Source organism: Primulina tabacum, chromosome 8, assembly GCF_025594145.1.
Source record: "Primulina tabacum isolate GXHZ01 chromosome 8, ASM2559414v2, whole genome shotgun sequence".
Lineage (NCBI taxonomy): Eukaryota > Viridiplantae > Streptophyta > Magnoliopsida > Lamiales > Gesneriaceae > Primulina > Primulina tabacum.
Window position 1 is genome coordinate 3,715,232 of NC_134557.1, and position 25,184 is coordinate 3,740,415.

Sequence of the window (25,184 nt, forward strand, 5' to 3'; positions counted from 1 at the left end):
ACAAAAACAACATATGAATTCAATTAATAATGTCAGAATAAAACAAATACTTCAAACACTTAAAATTCAAAACTATCTAAACAAAACATTAACTTTCATATACCTACCAGGTGACACATGGATTATGGTAATACTAGTCATGTGTAGAGCTTCAGAAACGTCCGGTGGTATCTTTCTCACGTCTCCATAAGCAGATAATGTGAGAGGACCACTCAGCTTCAACCTAGTCTGTCCCGCAACGATGTTGTTCGCAATTGATATAGCGTCTGCAGAATGGAGAACCTCACAATTCTCATAGTCCCACCATACTGACATAGGTGGACCTGCATCGGTGACCTTGAAACCCAATTTGGCTTAGTAGAGAGACCTCCATCTTTGGGGTTGAAATCTATTTTCAGCGTGATAGGTGAACCTCCGTCGGTGGCGTGAAAACCCATTTTTGGATTAAGGAAGAGGCTTTCATCTTTGGGGTTGAAAGCCATTTTCAGTGAGAGGGATGACAACTGTAAAATCAAAATCAAGAAATCGAAAATTGGAAGCGCAACGGAAATGAAAATGTAAGACCAAGAATATGTGTCCAATTAAATAGAAATATTACTTTAAATTAAAATAATATCATATATTTTTGTGTTAATTAAATAAACTAACATAATGCATGTCATTTAAAATACAGCCATTGAAAATTTTAAAAATCAAAATGGTTTTTTCTCGATCTTAATTTATTGCTACAACTTTGTAAAATAAACTATTATATTATAAAATTTTCAAATTAATATTCTACTCCAGATGCCTACCATTTAACACAAAAAGTCAAAACAAGTAGGACTATTTTTACCGAAATTTTTCAACTTGATATGTATCATAATATGTTGTTTTCGTGTTTCTCAAAATCAGTAAAATACATAATCAAGAGCCGTATCTAATTACAATTGCGACTAATACACGGATAGAACCTCTCAAGCATCAACAGATCAATGGTTGAACAGATTAATTGTTAGAATCAGAATCTTCAAGATGAATATAATTTTGTTGGTGAAATCTTCTCAAGTTTCTTTTTGATCTTGTGAACTCTTCGGTATCCACTATCTAAACAAAATATAACTTTCTTATACCTACCAGGTGGCACATGGATCATGGTAATACGAGTCATGTGTAGAGCTTCAGAAACGTCCGGTGGTATATTTCTCACGTCTCCATAAGCAGATAATGTGAGAGGACCACTCAGCTTCAACTTAGTCAGTCCCGCAACGATGTTGTTCGCAATTGATATAGCGTCTGCAGACTAGAGAACCTCACAATTCTCATAGTCCCACCATACTGAAATATGTGGACCTGCATCGATGACCTTGAAACCCAATTTGGCTTAGCAGAAAGACCTCCATCTTTGGGGTTGAAATCGATTTTCAGCGAGATAGGTGAAACTCCGTCGGTGGCGTGAAAACTCATTTTTGTATTAGCGAAGAGGCCTTCATCTTTGGGTTGAAAATTATTTTCAGTGAGAGGGGTGTTCAACTACTCAGAGACACATGCCTAGAACCATTCTCATGTCAGTGAAATTTCGACCTAATTAAGAATAAACAAAAACAATATATGAATTCAATTAATAATGTCAGAATAAAACAAATACTCCAAACACTTAAAATTCAAAACTATCTAAACAAAACATTAACTTTCATATACCTACCAGGTGACACATGAATCATGGTAATACTAGTCATGTGTAGAGCTTCAGAAACGTCCGGTGATATATTTCTCACGTCTCCATAAGCAGATAATGTGAGAGGACCACTCAGCTTCAACTTAGTCAGTCCCGCAACGATGTTGTTCGCAATTGATATATCGTCTGCAGACTAGAGAACCTCACAATTCTCATAGTCCCACCATACTGAAATATGTGGACCTGCATCGATGACCTTGAAACCCAATTTGGCTTAGCAGAAAGACCTCCATCTTTGGGGTTGAAATCGATTTTCAGCGAGATAGGTGAAACTCCGTCGGTGGCGTGAAAACTCATTTTTGTATTAGCGAAGAGGCCTTCATCTTTGGGTTGAAAATTATTTTCAGTGAGAGGGGTGTTCAACTACTCAGAGACACATGCCTAGAACCATTCTCATGTCAGTGAAATTTCGACCTAATTAAGAATAAACAAAAACAATATATGAATTCAATTAATAATGTCAGAATAAAACAAATACTCCAAACACTTAAAATTCAAAACTATCTAAACAAAACATAAACTTTCATATACCTACCAGGTGACACATGGATCATGGTAATACTAGTCATGTGTAGAGCTTCAGAAACGTCCGATGATATATTTCTCACGTCTCCATAAGCAGATAATGTGAGAGGACCACTCAGCTTCAACTTAGTCAGTCCCGCAACGATGTTGTTCGCAATTGATATATCGTCTGCAGACTAGAGAACCTCACAATTCTCATAGTCCCACCATACTGAAATATGTGGACCTGCATCGATGACCTTGAAACCCAATTTGGCTTAGCAGAAAGACCTCCATCTTTGGGGTTGAAATCGATTTTCAGCGAGATAGGTGAAACTCCGTCGGTGGCGTGAAAACTCATTTTTGTATTAGCGAAGAGGCCTTCATCTTTGGGTTGAAAATTATTTTCAGTGAGAGGGGTGTTCAACTACTCAGAGACACATGCCTAGAACCATTCTCATGTCAGTGAAATTTCGACCTAATTAAGAATAAACAAGACACAACATATGAATTCAATTAAGAATGTCAGAATAAAACATATACTCCAAATACTTAAAATTCAAACTATCTAAACAAAATATAACTTTCTTATATCTACCAGGTGACACATGGATCATGGTAATACGAGTCATGTGTAGAGCTTCAGAAACGTCCGGTGGTATATTTCTCACGTCTCCATAAGCAGATAATGTGAGAGGACCACTCAGCTTCAACTTAGTCAGTCCCGCAACGATGTTGTTCGCAATTGATATAGCGTCTGCAGACTAGAGAACCTCACAATTCTCATAGTCCCACCATACTGAAATATGTGGACCTGCATAGATGACCTTGTAACCCAATTTGGCTTAGCAGAAAGACCTCCATCTTTGGGGTTGAAATCGATTTTCAGCGAGATAGGTGAAACTCCGTCGGTGGCGTGAAAACTCATTTTTGTATTAGCGAAGAGGCCTTCATCTTTGGGTTGAAAATTATTTTCAGTGAGAGGGATGACAACTGTAAAATCAAACTCAAGAAATCGAAAATTGGAAGCGCAACGGAAATGAAAATGTAAGACCAAGAATATGTGTCCAATTAAATAGAAATATTACTTTAAATTAAAATAATATCATATATTTTTTATGTTAATTAAATAAACTAACATAATGCATGTCATTTAAAATACATCCTTTGATAATTTTAAAAATCTAATATGGCATCTTCACAACTTTGCAAAATAAATTATAACATTAAATATTTTTCAATTCGGTTTATAGTTAATAAAAAAGGATAAATTTATTTATATACTAAATTCATAAACATTTTCGTTTATGGTTTTGGACTGTAATTAGAGTAGCACCAATGTGTCCTAAATAATATTATTTTTTTATTTATACTAATTAATAATACTTATTTGTATTGATAACAATAAATTATTTTAATAATAAAATCGTCTCTCGGATAAACGTGTCATTTTAAACCTACTATTTCTTACGCGATCTTCTCTTTTGGTCGTTTGGGCTTCAACCCAATTATCACAAATCTATCCATTTAATTATTCGACCCACCAACCATTTAGGGACTGTTGATCTTAATTTCAGTCCCTAACTAGAGACCAAAAAATTAATTATCTCTAATTTCAAATATTGCAACATCATCTTTTCCTTCTACTTTTTAGAAGTATTTATGCATTTTGATGGTAAGATGAAATGTAGCGGTGAGAAAAAACACCGAAATACCGCACCGAAAAAAATACCGAACTTACCGAAAAAATCGGTATACCGAACATTTCGGTACGAAATATTTTTTTTTTGGGTATTTCGTTATATACCGAAATACCGAAAATAATTTTATTATTATTATTTTTTAAATTTAAGTTCGGTATACCGAAAAAATGTCGGTATACCAAATTCGGTATACCGAACTTAAATTTAAAAAATAATAATAATAAAAAATTATTTTCGTGTGTGGTATACCGAAATTTCGGTATCGATATCGGTATGAAAAAATTCCATACCGATATTTTCGATATGGTATACGGTACCGTAGTTCGGTACGGTATACCGTACCGTACCCACCCCCTGATGAAATGTAATGAAAAAGATATGTACTCGTTTTTTGCGATATGCCACTAAGTGAGGACAGATTAATCTCGCCCCTATCCTTGTAAACTTGAGCTTAATGTTCAATGCATATTCTCAAAATCTTATGGCTCTATCACAAATGTCCCAACCTCATACTGATTACATTTGAATCCTTTTGCAATTTTCCCACCTGCTCTTGCAGTTTTCTCGTTCAAGAAATTGTGTATATTATGCTTTTTTTTTTCTCTGCCTTGAAATTCTATGTATTTAGAAATTTCATGGAATGTCAAATATGGGTTTTGTTGGTGTTTGGGGCATTGTCTGTGAGTTGTTTTGCAAGATATGTGTGGGAACATTAACTCTTGATCAATCTTTTTTTTTTTTTTTTTTGGGTGTTATTGTGCATTATGAATTTGTTTTTGTCATCGTCGAAATTTTGTCTTGTGACAACAAATTTATCTTCTTACATTTTTAGTATTTTTTTTACATGTATAGATGTGGCACCAATTATTTCATTGTATCCGGTGACATGTTAACAATAACCAAGATCATATTAGTACTTCAACAAAAAAAAAAAAAACAAAGGAATAAAAATGCAAAAAAGAAATCAAATTATTAACACTAAGACTGACTTTTGACAATTAGACAACTAAAAACCAATGCGTATGACTAATTTTTTAAATTTTACCTAGCACTTGATTACTTATCGTATTCCTAGATTTTGGTGCTTAGTTCTCAGTTGTAATTAGATATATATGTCTCTGTTTAACATTTCCTTTGGGGAATGTTGATCTAGAATTGGGGTGGGTAGTTGGTCGTTTAACCAAGTCAGCTCATTTCACAACCTATAAAACTAATTAACGAGGATTTCTCTCGCACTGCATGACTGCACATAAAAGGAATTCTTCGTTATCTTATGAAAAGATGCGCATCCGTTACATGTGTTATTATTATTTTAAATTTGATCAAATAATACCAAACAATTAATACGAAATTATTTTCAATTCAAAAGAATTTTCCGAATCATCTCCCAAATATATTATGCTTTTATCCAATGATTGTGAGAAATTAATCGAGACAATATTTTGGACAAATCACATGTCAAGGGTCATTCAATCTCATAATTGCTACATGTCAAACACGATTAACATTGAAATTTTTAAGTGAAGTTCTGAAAAAGAAGGTGCATATTATTGATATGAATATTATATATCAAATTTTTTTAAGTTATCAGTCAACTGTACAATTTCATATCTATAACGTCTTGAAATCATTTGCAGTCCGGTGTCATGAGATTGGTTCATTTATGTTCTACTTCGCCTAAAAAAATACCAGCAGTCACTATTGATCCGTGCAACCTCACAATGGCGATCACTTCTCACACGAGTGAATCACATTATTATTATCATTATTATTTGGATGTAGTTTGGAAGTGTACCGGTGGAACAATAAATGAGGAGAGTAGTTAATATGGGAATCTTTGTCTATGACAAAGAATTAAATTGCGCACTCTCCTTTTCTCTGTTCGGCAAACAATTTGTGCAGAGATTTGATACCAGAGAGTGTAACTTGTTCCTTCATATTTATGATCATTCACCCACTTCTTCTTCTTCCAATATTTACTCCCCTTAACAACTACTATAAAGCATTTGAAATATCAATATCCCATCCACATATATACAATCATACATATATACATACATACAAATATATATAAATTTAATCTTAAACATGATGTGTGTCGTAGATTAAAGTTGTAATCGATCCTTGTATCATGTTATATATCGTTGTGTACGTCATCCGGGTGATCAAAACAAGCGTTTGCTACTAAATCATATATCTCCTAGAGTGATCTTATCGCTACGCATACGAGACATATATATTTTTTGCATTGATTGGAAACAAGAAAAAACGATATATTTTTGTATGTTTATATATAATATTATTAAAGTGTGAAATGATTTTAAGCTCGCGAGTCGAATCGCGATCTTTGAGCATTTAAATTTGAGATCAAACTTCAAGATGGATCGAGTTTATGTTCTAACAGTACTTAGACGATCATCGATATGATATTCTGGTTGTGTGTGCGCTCTATATATCCTCATTACCAGCCTATGCGAGCACATGAATTGCCAAAAATAAAAAATAAAAATTGCAAGGTTATATTAGTTAGCATGCTCTAGCAAAATGGATTTTGTTTGCGTACAATTTTGATTTTCTTGCTTTAAAACATTCGTATCATCAAATCATATAAGATTATATTTTGATGAATTTTAAATATAAGAATTCCAAATATATTTGTGTTATTTAGAAAATTTAAAATATACTAAATAGATATTTAAAGAAAATGATGACACTACAAAAAAATATGTTTTAGCGACGATTTTTGAAAAATGGAAGAAAAAATATATTTGAATGCCTATTAAATAATAACTAATTAGCAAAAAAATTGACAAGTGTTAAGTTTAATTAGTGTAGTAGAAAATGTAGCATCATGTGTAGTAGAAGATCTTGACCGGGCATGCTAACGAGATAATAATGTAGAAAAATAGGGTTTCAAAATCACATTTATAATTATTCTGAAAATAGTCACATTTATAGTTTATTATATATGAGCAATTCTATATGCTAGTAAATTTTTAGGAGTACGTCTCTTGTGAGACGGTCTCACGAATTTTTATATGTGAAACGAGCCAACTCTATCGACATTCACAATAAAAAGAAATACTTTTAGCATAAAAAGTAATATTTTTTCATGATGATCCAAATAAGAGATTCGTCTCACAAAATACGACTCGTGATACCGTCTCACACAAGTTTTTACCAATTTTTAGAAGCGGTTATTCAACAAGTGATTATGCTAACTGCGGTAAATATCCTCAATTATGACAACTTTTAATCTATGTAGATCATAAGCTTGTGTATTTACCAAAAATTAGAGTGAGTGATAATAATGCAACTTAAATATTTTAAACTCTATAATAGTCGATATGTCACATGTCGATTGTTCTTCTAGCATAAATAATTATTGCACCCCGATTATTCTTTCCTAATAATTGCACTCCTCTTAATCTATTAAAATAAAATACTTGACATTTGTTTGATACCAATTTTATGATAAAAAAATTTGTCGTTTTATCAAAAGTAAAGACTGCTAGTAATGGTGCAGCTTCGATCTTTTAATCGTACAATTGACAAAGTACAACGTGTAGATACAGTATTAATGATTGTACCTCAAAAATCTGGATTTTAAAAAAGTCTTCTAGGTTTCGGGCACGGTTTAACACCAAAATTCTGAAATTATAATCTTATACTTTTTTTTATTTCCTCTATATATATTTTTGTGAATTATCGTGTGTAAATGTAGCTTTGGACTGAGAATTTTGAAAGTTTGGGGATATTTTTATATATTCGAGATTAAATTTATATAAAAAAAAACTAATTTTTTTAAAAGTTCGGGGATATTTTTATATATTCGAGATTAAATTTATATAAAAAAATTGATTTTTTTGAAAAAAAATAATTAGGAATGATCGTGCTCTGCTGATCCATGTCTTGCAGACTTGCACACATGTCGAAATAGAGTGGGCATGGCTACGGAAAGGTCACTTTAACTAACTCCATTCCTTTCTCTCTGTGAAAAAAATAAAACAAACATGGACAATAAATTTGACCAGGATTTGCCATACTACTATACTATTTATTGATCACCGACGAAAATTCAACGAATTATTGAGTAAATCTATTTGTGTACTATTAGGAAATTAAAACAAAAACTATTCAAAAAAAAAAAACATGTATTTAAAAATATGTATACTCGTTTAATATAAATATTTATTGTGTGGAAAATTATTTTACATATCAAAATTTATGAATTTAATCTTTGAACACATTAATTTGCAACGAAAATGCTTTAGGTTTTATTTATCGAGAGGGTTCAATTCTATCCCATAAGAATTTCAAACCCAAGAAAAATATTTATATGAAAAACTATAAAAAGAGAAAATATCCAAAAATATAAGCAACAAAAAAAAAAAAAAAGATCCAAAATCGTGTACTAAATATTTCTGAAATTACATTTTAGTTAATTTGTTTTTACTTTTACTCTTTTTACATTGTCAAACTCGATGTAATTATTGGAATAATCATAATTAACGTTGCTGCTCGATACAATTTATGATCTAATCTTGAAAAACCAACTGGACCTGACCATAACTCAATCAATATTTAACATCTTCATGATTTTGTACAATAGAAAATTGCATTTGAGAAATATTCTTTGGAATTATTATGGGGAAAAAAATAAACTTAATGAATACAAAAAATTCAAGATGGGAAGATTATGGGAGTTTTGGTCCTCAAGTAGTTGTTTTCTTGAAAAAGCACTGAGATATTGGCACGGCTCAATCAAAAAGATCACAAATAACACAAACTTCGGATCTTATTCAAGAACTCGAAATCATTTTGAATATCTCTGAGTGAACCGAGACAACATCGCAGTGATAATTTCAATATGATCTCTATATAATTTCTTCAGAGAAAAGGAGAAAAAGGGAAGAAGAAGCTACAAGAAAGGCCGGAGATTGTAATCTGGTTCAAGAACTAAAAAATTTAGCTAAAAGGGATCGAATAATATATATTATAATGGTAGAAAACATTTTTTTAGAAAAAAGGTCACAAAATTTAATTTTTTTATTATTTGAAATACACTCCCGAGTGTTCTTGAGTCCCCCCAAACACGCCACTCCCTTTCATCTTCCCGACAAAATTTCGATACTGCAATTGGTATTAAAAGCATATATATTTTGACTAATATCAAAACCCTTTATCCCATTTTTTAAAAAAAATTTTCCCAAAGAAAAAGAATCGATGCGTATCCCATTTTCACCCCTTTAGCCTAAAAAATTCTGTCCACTCGATGAAACAAGAACTGTGATGAAACCCTAAAACAACAAAAAAAGGAACAAAAGAAAAATGGATTAAAGGAGAGAAAACTCACAATATTTTTCCCACTTTCTTGATGAAAACACAGAGAAAAATGGGTGTAAAAAATGGAAGGAAGAAGAAAGAAAGACGAAGGTGTGGAAAAAGAGAGAAGAATGGCGAGTGCATTTAAAACTGAGGAGTACCAAACCCTAAAAAAAAAAGAGAACCAGAGCCATTAATGGCAACCGATGACTAATAAATAACATAATATTCTCTATTCTCTCACTACAAATATAAAGAGAATTTACCCCTCACACACAAATAAATATATAACATTCACACACAGTCTGACTCTGTATCTATCTATTTATTTTTCTCAGAAAATTTGTTACAGTATGGTTGGTTTAAATATTTCTGCAAGTGGAAAATGATTTGATAATCTTGCCAGTCTATTTTGTCCATGCATGCCTTACATTATACCATCAAGTTACTGGCTTTGGACAAAGCATGCATACAATTGCAGTGGCTGGATACGAAACTTATTCTTCTGTCCTTAGAGGGTGAAACTGCATTTTTTTTACTAGGATTTTGGGGAAGTAGTTGTTGGGTAGTTTTATTATTATTGTCATAAAACAATGAGTAATACTAAATATACAATCAATATACCGTACAACGATATTTACGATAATTATATCTTGAAATTTTACTATTACATCGTGAGATTTCGCTATTATCTCAAGAGTTTTTTTTATTGAATTTATCATGAGATTTTGATAAATGAAATTTTGTATTGAATTTTTTGTGTTATAAGAATTGTTTTACAAATTTAGTTGTGCATGTAGCCAGTGGCGGAGCCACAATATATGACATCCGGGCTAAAGCACGGGCGACCCAATTTTTTTTAAAAAAATTATATGTAAAATTTGGATTAATTTGATATTAACCCGGTAGATCAATTTAAAATATTAAAAAATTATAGAGTGTAAAATTCTAGCAGTCATATTCCTGACTCCGCCATTGCACGTAGCATTACTCTAAAACCATAAACTAAACATCTATATAATGAAATTCATCTATCCAGTGTCGTACTCAGGATTTTCAATCAGATGTAGCGAATTCAGTAGATTTAAGAACTTAACACAAAATGTATAATAAATGTCATATATATATATATATATATATATACTAATTCCTGCAATCTCAGAGAATTGATTGCTACTTCGCATGTCAAAAATAAGTTTTCCAAGGTTATGCTAAAGATGCATTAGCTCCATCAGAGAGAAATCAGAAGTAATTTTCCATTATCATAAGCACAAAATGAATTTGATAGATCAAGACAAGCCATACATAACAAAAATTTTACGTTCACCTAGTTAAAGCAACTGTTCAACTCTTGAAGTTGCAAATATATCACTTCATAAAACGGCAACGCGATAATAGTGAAGATGTGTCCTTCTTCAGTATTTCGTTGTGATCTCCAAATTTTTATTTATTGCTATTTATTCAAAGCTGATGATGGTGGTCAAAGTGGTGGTCACTCTTTGTTATTGAGAGATTTTAAAATTGGAGAAAGAAAGAAAAATTTCATGAACACCGAGATAAGAATCGATAATAATAAATTTTTAATAAATTTACAGACGGAGGTCGTAAAATTAAATTTGTATTTAAAATGGATATTATATATATATATATAGTACTATTTTTTTTAAAAAAAATTCAGGGTGGGCGATTGCACCCCTTCGGGACCATGTAGGCCTGCCACTGCATCTACCCCATATATTGATACATACGAAAGATATGAAAAATTTCTGATTAAAGCTTGTACAATCCTCAAATTATTTGGACGATCGCGGACCATGTAGGCCTGCCACTGCAGTTGGCTCACCTTGCAATAAGTTGCTCTGATGTGAATCGTGGACTTCGACTTGATCTTGCTTCTGAAGTCTGGAGGGTTCTTGAGCCAATGAGAGTTTCTTGTGGGGTTTCATCGTCCAGGATTGCTTCTAAAGACTGTCACGATTTCAATCCTACTTTATTTGTCCAATATTTCAGGTTGGTGGATTTCTTATGTTACTCTCTAAATTTTCCATGTATGAGCAGGATCTCCGGTTTATTGGCATTTGCACTCCAAGTTGCAAATCCCACACCGACCTCTTTCTTGTGGATAGTACCTATGTTTGAGAGGCACTCTTACTAGTTTTTCGACTCTCAAAAACCAAACACATTACATGCTTCCATTCCTTCCTTGGTAGCAGGTAAACATAATATGTATATATATGTATCAACATTCTACGCCAGAATCATTGCCTTCTGTGTGTAACTTCATCATTCTTGACAGGAAATCATGCGAGACCCTGTCTTCTCAGCAGACGGGTTTACGTACGAGGCAGAAGCACTCAAAGGCTGGCTCGAGAGCGGGCATGATACGTCCTCCAATGACCAACCTCGAGCTTCGACACTGCAATCTGGTGCCAAACCGTAGTCTCCGCTCTGCAATAAGAGAATGGCAGCAACATCCTTGAAATAATGCCCCAGTTGTCTTGTCTATGCAATTTTTAGTAAGTTTCGTGACATGCATACGGTTAATGGTACATGCATGATTTGCAGCCTAATAGTTGCGCAATATGTTAATATTCTACACCTTACGACTTCTAGCTTTTATGTAAGGTTTCTCTTCGGCTTTTGAACCTTAAGATTACGTTTTTGAAATGGTGAATTTCAAATTTATGGATTTCATATATATTTTTGTTATTTAAAGAAGTAATACCTTAAAATTCAAATTCAACGGTTATATTTTTATACAGTATTTCATGTTAATTATGATTAATTTCAAGTTCATTCAATAATTGTGTCATTTAAAATACATTCTACTTTAATTTACTTATTTACTTTAATTTGTAAATAAGAAAGATTGATATTTATGATATGATTTAGTGTTTTATAATAAATAATAAAATTATAATCGAAATACATTGATTTTCTCCTCGCATGCTCTCCAAGGTTTGAATTATAAATTGAGATTGTGAATTTTTTTTAGATTTTAAAATTGATATAAGCATTGACAAACAATGTTTATTAAAACTCTCAAATTATCGAATAGTCTGAAAATTTAATCAGTAAATGAGCTGATTCTTGCCAAACGAACTTTTAAGGTTTAAGGCGTGATCTGTAACAAATTAGCTAATTTACCAAAAATATATTTTTATTGCATATTGAATTGAATCATACCTTTGGATCGTCACGTAATGATTATTTGATTACATTAGAAAGTGGACTCGCAAATAGAAAAATAATTACCATGTATGCTCACTAATAAAGGGCTCTGAATCCCTCCACTTCCTACGCTAAAATACACTACAAAATTGTTTCACCCCGTTGAATCTACAACAAAAGAGGCTTCTTTCATCTTCTGTATGCAAGAATTATTTAATGTGGTTTAGGTTTATACCCATCAACAGCAAAGTTCCGAGTGGCAGAAGGAATGGCTAAGCGAATTCCATCCAACTCTGGCGCCGCAATTATCTGGCAACCCAAACGAGAACTGTAGAAAAATTTGGGAAAAATATATCAAGTAGCTAAACAGATTAAAATTCTTGTTTGCATATGAACACAAGAAAGAAACCTACGTTTCAGTTAGGCCAAAGGCGAGATCCAGCATGTCATTTTCCTCATCCGTTGGATCAGGTATTTTGTTGTACTGGCTCATGTCCTGTCGAAGAAAAAAAACAAGTTGACAACAGAAGATGATTTCTTACCCATTTTCCAGTGGCATTCTTTCAAAGTTAAATGGAGGATGGGAAGCATGAGACTGGCGCATGGTAACTTACCATCACAATCACATGACAAGTGGAACAGGCAAGTGATGCTTCACATGCACCTGCAATAAATTTGCATATTTTAGCAAGCAAAATAATTAATAAACACGATTGCTAAAATCCTGAGATGACAGGACTTGCAAATCTCCACGTTAAGTAATTCCATCACAATTTAGAAATCAAACTGAATTAGCACTTGACTTGCGATCGAAATACTGAGAGCAAACATCCACTAAGGTTATTGAGTTCAGGAACTACAAAATCTAAAATTCCCAGTTAACCTTCAAGATCTAAATCATTCTCGTGAGCAGCTTCCAGCATGGACATTCCAACTGGGACCTTAATATTCGTCTCTTCTCCATCCTTGTCAACAAATGTTACGGTTATCCTGCAGTGGAAATGAGGAAAAAAATAAAATCATATATGGAACTCCACATCTATGTCAGCTTTTAACGTCATATGCATGATTGGTATATCAGGTTTCTGCACCCTGAGGCATCAATTCTACACAGTGGATAGCAGTTTCGAGCAACATTACCAGGTACATACCGTTGGCAGTTGGAAAAAAAAGTTTGTAGTGAAGATTTTAGACAGATTATGCCTGATAACAACAAATAAATTCAATGAAACACCAAAATTGCAGTTTCATATTTTTTTATTGTTGAGTATTGTTCTTCACAAGAATATGGACGAACTCCTTGGCACTTCTACTATTTTCTGTACAACAAAAGATTGAAAATTGCTTGCATGAATACATACATTATTCCCCTTAATTCAAGAGCACCAATGAGGGTTTCTTAGTCCTATATGAAGAAACAAAAAGGAGGGTAAAAGTTTTGATGCTGCACTTGCTGTGCCTGAAAGACTTACTTTTGCTCTGTTTCATTTCCTTCATCGGAATCCAGTGTAGCTGCTGCAGTGCTAAATAATTCATCTCTCTGGTACCCATTCCCACACTGTTAAACAGAAAGAACATAAAACGGACAACAGAAAGTCATAATGCCAGATTTAAATTGTTGGAAATGCAAAACACAAAGAACAACCTTGTCTGCACGGACATAACGATCGATAGTACCCGTCCTGTCCCATGTGATTACTTTCTCTTGGGACACAAGGAAAAACGATCGATAGTACCCGTCCTGTCCCATGTGATTCCTTTCTCTTGGGACATAAGGAAAACCTAAAGGACAAAAAGGAACTGCAAATTTTTCCTAGTCCTTCGCGCATTTCTTTTTTATTATACTGTTAGAAGCCTCAGATTTCTTACACCAATGGATATCTACATTTTCCTCGGACTCTGTCATGTGTAGCTACTTAATTCCATATAACTGTCTGGAAAGAAACCATAAAAAAGGAAAAAGTACAGGTTTCATGCAACTTCAACACCTTTTTCCATCTATTTGTGAAGATTTCATCATTACCTTCAAATATTCTAGCCTAACAACATGCACAATTCTAGCTCAGGTTCTCACCTTGCCATATATTGCCTACACAACATAGTTGTGAATGACATGCTAATTCTAAACATTAACATTTAAAGTCTGCCAACAAAAGCTCAAAATTATATTGGAGAGTAAAGAAACTAACCTGAGTTTGTAAATATTGATGATGAATCGCAGGCAGAACAGAAGGCCTTCTAAAAACCGGAGCTGTAATGAAACAAGAAGCAATCATTAAAGAAAACTCTACGAACATCAAAGTCATTCAAACAATTTAAGTATCAAGATGCAAAGAGTGCGAGGAAGACACCTCGGTTCTATCAGAAAATATTATGAGTAAATAAAACTATCGTGAAGGTGTCGAGCCATTTGTCAGTCTCTATGAAGAAAAGATTGTTGAGTGGATTAACCAGGGAGGAGAAGAGGAAATGCAGAATTTCAGTGTGTTACCAGGACATTTGTCAGTTGCTATGAGGAAAAGATTGTTGAGTTGGATTAACCAGGAGAAAAAGAGGAGATGCAGCATTTCAGAGTGTTCAGGTACAGAAAATGGACGCAGAGGAATTTAAGGCTAAAGGGAAAGAAGGTCACAGAATAGCGTTTAAACAAAGAGATTGATTTGAACTCTCCTTTCATCTAGAGTACAGATTAAGCAAACACTTCTAAAACAATTAATCATTTTAGAAATTTAAAATGCTACAAAGCCCTGGGAAGATCTATTGATTCACTTCTGCACTAAGGTTGTGCGCCTGCTTCGAGTCAATCTCGAGCTGTCCGACCAAATGAAATAAATATGTATAACGGAAATAGCTTCTTAAAAGTTTTCACATTTAATGAAAGGAGTGACAACAAACCTTTTACCAATCTCTGGACTGCATAGGATCCTAGCCTATAAAACCTGGAAACGAACATATTCTTCAACCCTGTAAAAGCTCCATACAAAAGAAACAGGGATCAATGGGTGAAGGCGTAAAGCCGCAAGCTAAAAACAAGCATTGCTGACTACATCATCAGCAGTAAAAATACAACGATATTTCTGAGCAGCGTTCTACCCTGGCTAGGTATGGACTATGGACTTACAGGCGCGATGCGGGAAGGGACAGTTTTAACCTTATTACCGCTCAAGTGAACAATTTTCAATTTTTGATCCTTGAAGTTTCTAAAAATATTATTTTTACTGCTAGAAATACATTACAATCATCTCCCACAAATAAATCCATCGACTCAAGCTCCACTCATTAACGCAACTTACTACCGACAACAACAGATCAAACCACTGACCACATGTAGAAATCAAAAAAAAAAAAAACGATATCGAATACATATTGCAAAGATAACAAAAACTCAACAAAAAAATAAGCACGAATCTCTGACAATATATTTGATCATATTTCCAAAATCTAATGCAAAACAAGAAGAAGAAGAAGAAGAAGAAGAAGAATAAGTGGAGGAGGAGGAAAAAAAAATTCGGGAAAGGAATGGTCACCCTGGACTCACCGGAGCTGAAGTTCAAACACACGGCACGGAGCAGCGACCAAAAAAACGGCGTCGTTTCTACGCAAGACAAAGGAAGTCGGGCCGATTACTTCTTCTTAGATGGAAACAGGTATCGGTTATTAGATGTGAGAGAGCTATCGCCATTAATGGGCCACTTTTCCAGGCCCATTATATTTTGATCATCTGAAATAAGGCCTGCTCAGTAGGCAGTAGCCCAATCAATCGTTAATTTTTTATTGATTAAAAAAAATACATTTCTATCAAAATTTTAGAAGATAATATATTTTTACATATGGAATTAATTACAAACTAATTAAACCAAAACTCAAAATAATCTTTAAAGAATTGTATTAATAAATCATCTTTTAAGTATCATCATCATACCTTAATAAAGATTTTTTTTTTTTGAATTTAAAGATTGTTACAATTATATCTCGAACTCGATTTCATTATTTTCGGCCACTGAAACAAAGCATGCGAAGATAGAGAAAATCATGAGGAGCCGCATACTAATGCAATCAAAAAGAATTTGTTAGATTTAAACCATAACAATATGCAGTCAATCTAAATCCTCTGTATCAAATGATATGTTTTCCACTTCGTTATCATAGACAAATTTAAAAATATAAAACACACAATAATTTTCACACTTGACTGCATCACCACAATAATATACACGTCCAACAACTTGTACCAATGATTATGTCCATGGACACCGGAAATTTAAAAAGTGACTGATAAATACGAGCGAAGATCACATTTTCACCAATTGACTCTCCTGTAAGAAACAAACAATGCCGAAATAGTAATTATCTCCATGTCACAGCCGCTGCTCCAAAGATAACAAATCAATAAATTGCATAATCAATATAGTTAGTAATACAATAATGCTTACACAATTATTACTAACAATATAGTTAGTAATACAATAATGCTTACACAATTATTACTAACCCCAAAGTATATTTTTTCCTCCATGGCTTTACTTCTGGTGAATGACTGATATTACTGAACTTAAATAAGGGAACACCCATCCAATACATGACATAACACTGGGAACTTTTGACCATTTGTGGGCATACTGAATTTCATATTTTCTACATGTAATCAAATAGTAAATAGATCTATGCTCTATGAAGGGCCATCTTTCTCCGTCTGATATTAACAGAAAGCCTACTTTCAGAATATGAGGAAACTGGGCCACTTGGAAGTGTTATCTTCTATACAAGTATTTTGACAGTGGAAACTTCAGACTCCTTGCTACCTGCCAAGGACATAATACAACCACATGACTACCTATCCAAAGAGCAACTGAAAGAATGTAGGTCATTCAAAGCAGGATTCGAAATACTACCTTCAAAGCCAAATCTTCAGAGACTGTCGATCGATACCGAATGGAGCCTTCCAATGGACAGGTTCCTCCTTTAGTAATAAAATTGGCACCGCATAAACTAGATAGTTGCAAAACAATGTCGGACATGAACCTGCTACCACTATATTCACCTCCAAAGTCACCACTTTGCAGTTCATAACCGGGTGAATACTCCCCAACAGATGTTATACACTGAAATATGGCCAACAACCTTTCAAGGGGGAAAGTTCCAGGTCCTTTATCGAGTAGTTCTTGTTCTTTAGTTTCCTTCTGCTCCTTTGATTTTTCAGAGCTCCTGCGTAGAGCACAAAATGGAAAATAAATCACTTAAACAATCTTATTTTACTAGTAGATAAGGAAGTTGAGATTGCTTTTCGCAAGAAATTGCAATTTTGTAAATATTTCCTACTCAATCAAGGGAAAAAGGAGATTCTGAGGATTTTCAAAGTTTATACTCATTTAATTGTTAAACTTCTTTTGCACGAGCAGCACTCCACATCCTTCTAACATGAATCCCTGATGACAAATATAAACCTATAACCGTCTCAATATCGATCAAACAAGACATTATGAGATAACTTCAGTATATAAATTTATAGACAACAAAATTGTACTCCCTCACTTGCCAACTAAGTAATGTTTATTTCAATTATCCGGAAGGATAATGAACATGGAATGCAATGGCATTTAAACTTCAAATTAAAACAAAAAAAATGAACATAAAGAACAAAAAGAAATTTTTCACAAGTTAAAAGTATCCAATGTTTGTATCTGATATCTCATATCAGCTTGAAAACTGGCTTACTTTCTCTTTCTTTTATGATTGTCAGATCCTCCAGTTGAATCAAAAAGTGCAGCATCAAGCGTTGCTGGATTTCTTGAAGCAATAAATGCAGAAATAAGAAGATATTTGGCAGAAGCAGACATGTGGAAGTCGATCTCATCTAAAGATTCATCACCAAACTTCTTCGTAATGCCCTTCCTCCAAGTCCTCTCCTTGTTGTCTGAGGTTTTCATCAAAGGTTGAGAAGTAATGTTAAACGCCTCATTCAAGTATAGTGAGATAGATGGTTGAAGATGACTAAATAATTTCCTCTTCGTATCTTCATTCAGAACAGCTCCCAAATCATCAAGAGGTTCACAGTATTTCTTAAATAAAGGTGAAAAGACGGTAGCCAATTCGTCAACTTGTCTGGTAATTCTACAGAAAGGCTTCAACACCATACTGTTTTAACAGGAACCAAAAGAATAAATACAATTATTATTTATCAAAGACTATAAACAGAGTGACAAGCACTGAAATGCAATACGTACTCCAGAAAAGAGGAATATAACTTGGGATTTGCTTGGTTTCTCATGAAAATCTGGCGTAAATCATCTTCTGTGAATCCAGGAATATAAACAGGAAAGGGCTCAACATAACCTGTGTCTGATTGATACGTATCAAGGGAGGTATTACTAATAAAAATTACACCCACCTCGGCCATTTTGAGGATATCAGACAAATTAAATAGCAAGGATAATGTGATTGTACTCTTATCCCACTCTCTAACAAGCTCTAAATTATCAAATATCAAGTAAATCATCCTCCCATTAACCCGGGATAACGACTTTTTATCGCCAGACTTGCTCACTTTTCCTTTAAGACTCTCCAGAAGAGTAGCCAAACCTTCACGCAACAGATTAACAAAATCAGATGGTTTTTCACATCGCTTTGCGCTCGAATAACCATTGCCCACATGCTTCCTATGAAGAGAAACCTGGTTCAAGACGGATTCAAACAGTATTCTAGGATTGTAACAGGTGATGCAGCTAGAATATATAAATGGACGGTTCAAGAACCTAAATATCTGAAGCATGATACTTGTTTTTCCCCTTGAAGGACCTCCATATACAAATAATGGGATCATCGGGGAATTCAAAGGTCCCAAATGATTAACCAAGTCATTGATCTGCGAACGTCTTCCAGGAAATGGATCAATTAACTCGTCAAAAGCTATTGGTTCATTATCGTACACAAGGTCATTTATAGACAAATTCTGTGTGTCATTACTCGTTTTAGAAGCCTCTACTGCAGATTTTGAATTCGGGGTGGAAGAAGACGACGATCTCGTGGTTCTTCGGTTGATTCGGGGACGTTCCACTTCACTCATTTCTAATAAGCACAAAATCACAAACTCCTCGTTAATCTGGATGAAGGAAAAAGAACAATTGATCGAACATTCGAACTTACAAACAAAAAAACGAACTCTAAGAAAATGTTAATCTAAAGATGAAAGCATATACACCATAGCATAGAAAGTACCTAATTGAATAGAGGCGATTCAGGGAAATTGTACGAGACAGTTCACCTTTTATCTCAACAGGTGGAGAATGGCGACACTCCCTGCCTCCGTTGGTTATTAGGGTTCTAGAAGCGTGCTGGTTTCCCGCCTTTCCATCCAATTAAAAATATATATTATCTCGAATATCAATAATCACTCTACTATTTACTATAAATATGAATAGCGTATTTTTCCAAAATTATCCATCAATTGTAAACACTTTACTTTAACAACAATAATTTTCATACTAATAAGAATTATTGTTTTAAATATATAAATCAACACTGCAATTATATAATCTCTCCGTTAAAATAAATTTATCCTATTATAATATAAAAAATTATAAATAATAGTTAGAATAGGTCTTTGTGAGACGGTCTCACGAATCTTTATCTATGATTTACAATAAAAAATAATACTTTTACATTAAAAATAATACATTTTCATGGATGATCCAAATAAGAGATCCGTCTCACAAAATACAATCCGTGAGACCGTCTCACACAAGTTTTTGTCTAATAGTTATTCGACACAAATGTTGGGTTCTTGTGTACATTTTTTTAATTAAAAAAAATTTACATTGCAATGCATACTTATGTATATGAGAAAATTTGTAAAATAATCTCAGTCAACTATTTAACTAAGAAAATGATCTCCTCATATGTATTTCAAATACAGTTGAGCATATCATTTTTTAATTAAATAGTTGATCGGGGTTAAACTATATGTATTAATTAAAATTAAACCTCTTATATTAACGAAATTATGATTAATTGATAAAACTTTTTAATAATTTTAAGAATGTACTAAAAGCACTAAATTTCATATTTTTGATAAATCTTTTTGCATCTATCTCTTCTCTCTTATTTTTTCAATTTAAAAAATTAATAACTAATTTTTTTTTAAAAAAAAATTATTTATTGTATGCAAATACTTGACAAGCACGTGTTCTGGTAGCTCCGGACAGTATTGTATTGGTGTGGCGGGTAACGAAACGGACGTTTATCCGCTCTCTAAATTGACTTCATCCAAACAAGAAATGGGGGATCTCTACGCTTTGGATTTTGATGGGGTTCTCTGCGACAGCTGCGGGGAGAGCTCTCTCTCTGCTGTCAAGGTTTTTTAAAAAAAAAATCATGGCTTTTTCCCTTGCAATTTGACGATGAACGATGAATCACAATCTTGGATTTGACTTGCTTCTTTTATGTTTCTTATATGTTGAGAATTTCATGGGTTTTGCGTATAATTTAATCAAATGTTAAAAATCGTTGATTTTTATGACTTCCACTGGCTTCTGTCCGATATTACAGGCAGCTAAAGTGAGATGGCCAAATTTGTTCGACGGAGTGGATTCATCGTTGGAGGATTGGATTGTTGATCAGATGTATACAGTATTGTTTCCTTCACTTTTCTAAGTCAGCTCTTATTGATTGAGTTTATATTTTGTTTTCCCTTCATTAAAAGCACAACCAAGGAAGCAAGGGGAGGAATTATGAAACGGGAGCCGGTAGATGATATATTTTGCAGAACGAAACTTGGATTTTTTAAAAATCCATGTAAAATTTCAGATATTTCTAATTATTGCCTATGCTGGGATTGCCCCTCCAGAGAAGCAGCACACCACTCGAAGGGTTCCATTAAGTCCACTTTTTACTTTAAGAAATCGATTAAACTAAGTTGTTTGAGGAATTAGTTATTATCACAGAAAGGGTTCACACGTCTCTGTGATTTCATCTGGTCTTTGCCACATCCCATTCACAACCTGATAAATAATATTTCACTTCGATGAACTTTGCTAGTAACTATTTCATATTCATTTTTACTTTGAGAAAACTATTAATTTCATAGAAGTTGATTATAATCTTATCGGTCTCTCACACATGTTTTATGAACTGACACGCTACACAGGATATTAAAAACTCTCTTGAAGCAGTCTTGAGTTTGATGGTGTTCCTTTTTATGCATCTTTGTAGATGATGAAGTGTTTAACTGGTTTCAGGTCCGGCCTGTTGTAGAAACAGGATATGAAAATCTATTACTTGTGAGGTTGTTGCTGGAGATGAAAATTCCTTCTGTAAGGAAGTCTTCGGTGGGTATCTAAAGCACAACTATTTCTATTTTCCAGTTGGCAGAAGCTCCAATCCATTTTGATTTCTGGAGTTTACCAGTTGGGTGCTCTCTTAGCTAATGTTCAGCTTTATTCGTGGTCTGATTGGAAGGTGGCAGAGGGGCTCACAGTTGAGGGAATATTGGATGACTGGTTCAAAATAAAACCCGTGATTATGGCAGAATGGGATGAGAAAAAGGACCCATTAATCGATCTTTTTGGAAAGGTTAGGGATGAATGGATTGACAATGACTTGGCAGGTTGGATAGGAACGAATAGGTAAACTTAGTTTTTATTCTTTGGAGTTCTTAAATTTATGATTTGTTGAACGTTGGTGTACTTTTATCGAGACTATGCTCTTTTCCCTGTGAATACTGATAAATGTGGCTTACCTACAGATTATATCCTGGTGTTCCTGACGCCCTAAAGTTTGCAAGCTCGAAGCTCTATATCGTGACCACAAAACAGGTTTACCAAATTTATGATTTCTCATCACAAAAAGTAGATATGGTTTCTTTGATCTCTAGCAAAATGTCAATTTTTTAGGAAGGGTTTGTTAATCTGACTGCATTGCTTTATATCACTTTCTTTTTTTGCTGTTATCACCCAGTTATTGCATTTTTGGTTTACAGAGCCGTTTTGCTGATGCGTTGCTTCGAGAGCTTGCTGGAGTCGCTATTCCACTTGAAAGAATTTATGGTCTTGGAACCGGGTAAGAATATTTCTGAACATCTAAATAATTATGGAAAGAAAAGCTAAAGTTTTGCGAGTTCAGACCTTGAGTCGTCTTTCTTAAAGTTAAATGTTTCTTCTGAAATCTGCCAGTCCTAAGGTAGAAGTTCTGAAGAAGCTTCAGAATATGCCAGAACATCAGGGTCTAGCCCTGCAGTGAGTTCCTGGACTCGTTAATATTTTTTTTCTGTAGTTCTATTCAATATTTATTTTTCAGCTTTTAAGTAGTCATCTTATTTGCTATTTTAAATTCAGCTTTGTTGAGGACCGTATTGCGACTTTAAAGAATGTCATCAAGGAGCCAGAGTTGAACAACTGGAACCTATATCTTGGTAATTCCTGTAATTTTTTTGTTGTATTACCATTCTATTGATCTCGTAAACTCTTCAAGTTTTTGAAGTCAAATTTCATGGTGCAGGGGATTGGGGTTACAACACCCAGAAAGAAAGAGAGGAAGCTGGAGGCATTCCCAGAATTCATCTTCTTCAGCTGTGTGACTTTAACGAGAAACTTAAATGATCTTTCCATTATGTACGAGTGAATATCACTCTTGCAACCATCGTTTTATTCTAACTTTTGTACGAAATTTGTGTACTTTGTAGCCACTGATTACACACGTTAAATTTATGATCCGATGCAAAATCACTTGAAAAAAATATGCCATAGTTTCATCTTTAGATATCTGCAAGAATTTAGTAACAGGATAGTTTACAAAGCTACCTCATAGAATGGATTTGAGACAAGCAAACAACTTCCGAGAATGTCAAAATTGCAGCTTGTATCACCCTACATTGCTAAGGTTCCCGGTGCCTTTCATCTTTCTCAGCCTGGACCTTCTCAAAAACCTCTTCAAAGTTAGGATCTCCAGGTCTTCTGAATAGTTGATCCCCTATCTTAATCTCATATGCATCCGATTGACTCAGCATGAATTCTTTTAACTGGAAAAAAGTTGGAAAATTTAGTTAATAGAAAATGTGTAAATGGCGTAAATAACTGATGGATGTGAAATCCGAGTCTCATTTCTTTTTTGTCTCTTATCGTAGAAGAAATAACTGTGAGACAATGGGATACAATATTTCTTAGTCGTAAGTAGCTGGTTAAAGTGTGATCAAGAGATCCTATAGCATGGTGTCTTTAAGTCATGCATCTTCGGTACTACCAGTGGCGTCAAGGTGATACTTTCAGTTGCATTTGGATATCATGTAGTGCTCTCTATTATGTAAGTTTTGGGATACGGATTTTGAATAAATCTCAATCATCCACGAGCTCAAATTTGTAGATTAAAGGATTTGAACAGTCATCAAAACTATGTATTCAAACGGTGCAATAAATTTTGAACATGGATTTGAAATCAAATTCTAAGCTTTCAAATTCTTTCATCCAACTGCTGTAACTGACAAGGATCTATATCGTCTTTATCACTCAAACGATATGTTAAGAGTTTGGAAATTGCTCTGTATCTATCCAACATGACTTGAACATGAACATAGATGGATGCCCTTTATCACACGTTTGACTAAAGTTGTGCAAAGAGTATCCATGCAAGACAGATGAAAAGTGAGCACTTCCTCAACACTAGAAACATTTCTACTAAATTAACAAAATATTTAACTATAATTGACGTTTATTAACAAAATATCAAAACAAACCTCCGGCGAATCTTGACCTTTTTGCATGGTGACCGTGATGGTACTCAAATCTACACCCATGAATTTTGCCTCAATTGCACCTGTTCTTGCTACATTTGTCCATTTCATGGCAATGTCAGATACCATCTCCTGCACAAAATTTCGTTAATAAAGCCAAGATCATTGTAATGGATTACTGATAGCACTAGATGATACTCAAAACACCTGAATCTGTACGAGTTAGTCAATGCATCATCAGTGGTGCGATGGAAATATAGAATTTAATTATCAGACGCCAATATTGGCAGGCTACATTTCAAAGCAGAGCCAATAAATCCAAGCAACTTCAAAACCACATCCCAATTTTCACGTGATCCGTCAGTTTTGAATTGTACAACGCTGGTAACGTGGATTAAGCCATGCGAATACGGGTTTCCCCATCTACAGAGCAAAATAATCGTTATCACTACATCTCACATAATTCCCGTTCGATTAACACCCAAATTTATTCTGGAAACCCCAAAAATCCCCGTGTTTTGTGAACTTCGCTAGTCCTAATTTGCCAAACCGCCATTGATCAAGCAATTGATAATTCAAAATTCAAATAGAACTCATGCGATTTGTATCCAATATCCAAACAAACAGCCCAAAAAATGATATTAAACTCGCAACAAAACAGCAACCGAATTCGATCACCACTCGAAGAAATAAATGAACCAGTTGATTACCGGTGTTCGGCGAGTTCCGGGCACGAGTTTGACAAAACCGAAAACGGGTCCAAGCTGGCGCTTCATCAATTCTTCCTGCGTTTCTTGAAAACCCGTCCCGGGAAAACACGTTGGTGTCGGGTCGAATTTGGGTTGTTTCTTCTTGCCCCATTCACGCCAAGCTTCATCGTCAATGACGTCGTAATCTACGTGGATTCTCCGCTTCGATGCCACCGTAAACCTGTCAATTCCGCCTACCAAAGAGGAGATTTATGGGAATGCTTTGGTTCTTCATTTTGTGGGAAGTGGCGGTAATCCTGCGCGCTGGGGTTTAAACGTGTGCACTTGAAAGTCGC

At 34.1% G+C, this 25,184-nt stretch overlaps 4 protein-coding genes across 8 annotated transcripts; 1 reads left to right on the forward strand and 3 right to left on the reverse strand.

The window, feature by feature from the left end:
* Positions 1–12,391: 12,391 nt before the first annotated feature.
* Positions 12,392–16,096, reverse strand: LOC142553052 (uncharacterized). Of its 2 annotated transcripts, none has more exons than XM_075663043.1 (8): positions 15,959–16,096; positions 15,316–15,384; positions 14,610–14,671; positions 13,893–13,978; positions 13,304–13,410; positions 13,035–13,084; positions 12,834–12,916; positions 12,392–12,748 (listed from the first exon to the last, which is right to left on the reverse strand). In XM_075663043.1, exons 2-8 carry the CDS (start codon positions 15,371–15,373, stop codon positions 12,634–12,636), a joined length of 561 nt encoding a protein of 186 aa, XP_075519158.1. In that variant the 5' UTR covers positions 15,374–15,384; positions 15,959–16,096; the 3' UTR covers positions 12,392–12,633. The 2 variants fall into 2 exon arrangements, with proteins under 2 accessions (XP_075519158.1, XP_075519159.1); XM_075663044.1 differs by having other exon boundaries at positions 15,948–16,035.
* Positions 16,097–16,879: 783 nt separating this feature from the next.
* Positions 16,880–19,775, reverse strand: LOC142553051 (origin of replication complex subunit 5). 4 transcript variants are annotated; one of them, XM_075663042.1, is made up of 5 exons: positions 19,682–19,775; positions 18,645–19,485; positions 18,136–18,555; positions 17,313–17,625; positions 16,880–17,222 (listed from the first exon to the last, which is right to left on the reverse strand). In XM_075663042.1, exons 2-5 carry the CDS (start codon positions 19,481–19,483, stop codon positions 17,172–17,174), a joined length of 1,623 nt encoding a protein of 540 aa, XP_075519157.1. In that variant the 5' UTR covers positions 19,484–19,485; positions 19,682–19,775; the 3' UTR covers positions 16,880–17,171. The 4 variants fall into 4 exon arrangements, with proteins under 4 accessions (XP_075519157.1, XP_075519154.1, XP_075519153.1 ...); XM_075663039.1 differs by having other exon boundaries at positions 18,645–19,519; positions 19,682–19,772; XM_075663038.1 differs by having other exon boundaries at positions 18,645–19,519; positions 19,636–19,762.
* A 794-nt stretch (positions 19,776–20,569) lies between these two features.
* LOC142553053 (uncharacterized) lies at positions 20,570–24,332 on the forward strand. The gene is made up of 10 exons (XM_075663045.1): positions 20,570–20,771; positions 20,965–21,045; positions 21,654–21,743; positions 21,874–22,040; positions 22,160–22,229; positions 22,394–22,473; positions 22,587–22,649; positions 22,749–22,825; positions 22,912–23,441; positions 23,597–24,332. The coding sequence occupies exons 1-9, from the start codon at positions 20,694–20,696 to the stop codon at positions 23,010–23,012; spliced, it is 807 nt and encodes a 268-aa protein (XP_075519160.1). The 5' UTR covers positions 20,570–20,693; the 3' UTR covers positions 23,013–23,441; positions 23,597–24,332.
* Positions 23,251–25,152, reverse strand: LOC142553054 (uncharacterized). Its single transcript, XM_075663046.1, has 3 exons — positions 24,850–25,152; positions 24,143–24,271; positions 23,251–23,431 (listed from the first exon to the last, which is right to left on the reverse strand). Exons 1-3 carry the CDS (start codon positions 24,913–24,915, stop codon positions 23,288–23,290), a joined length of 339 nt encoding a protein of 112 aa, XP_075519161.1. The 5' UTR covers positions 24,916–25,152; the 3' UTR covers positions 23,251–23,287.
* Positions 25,153–25,184: the final 32 nt, after the last annotated feature.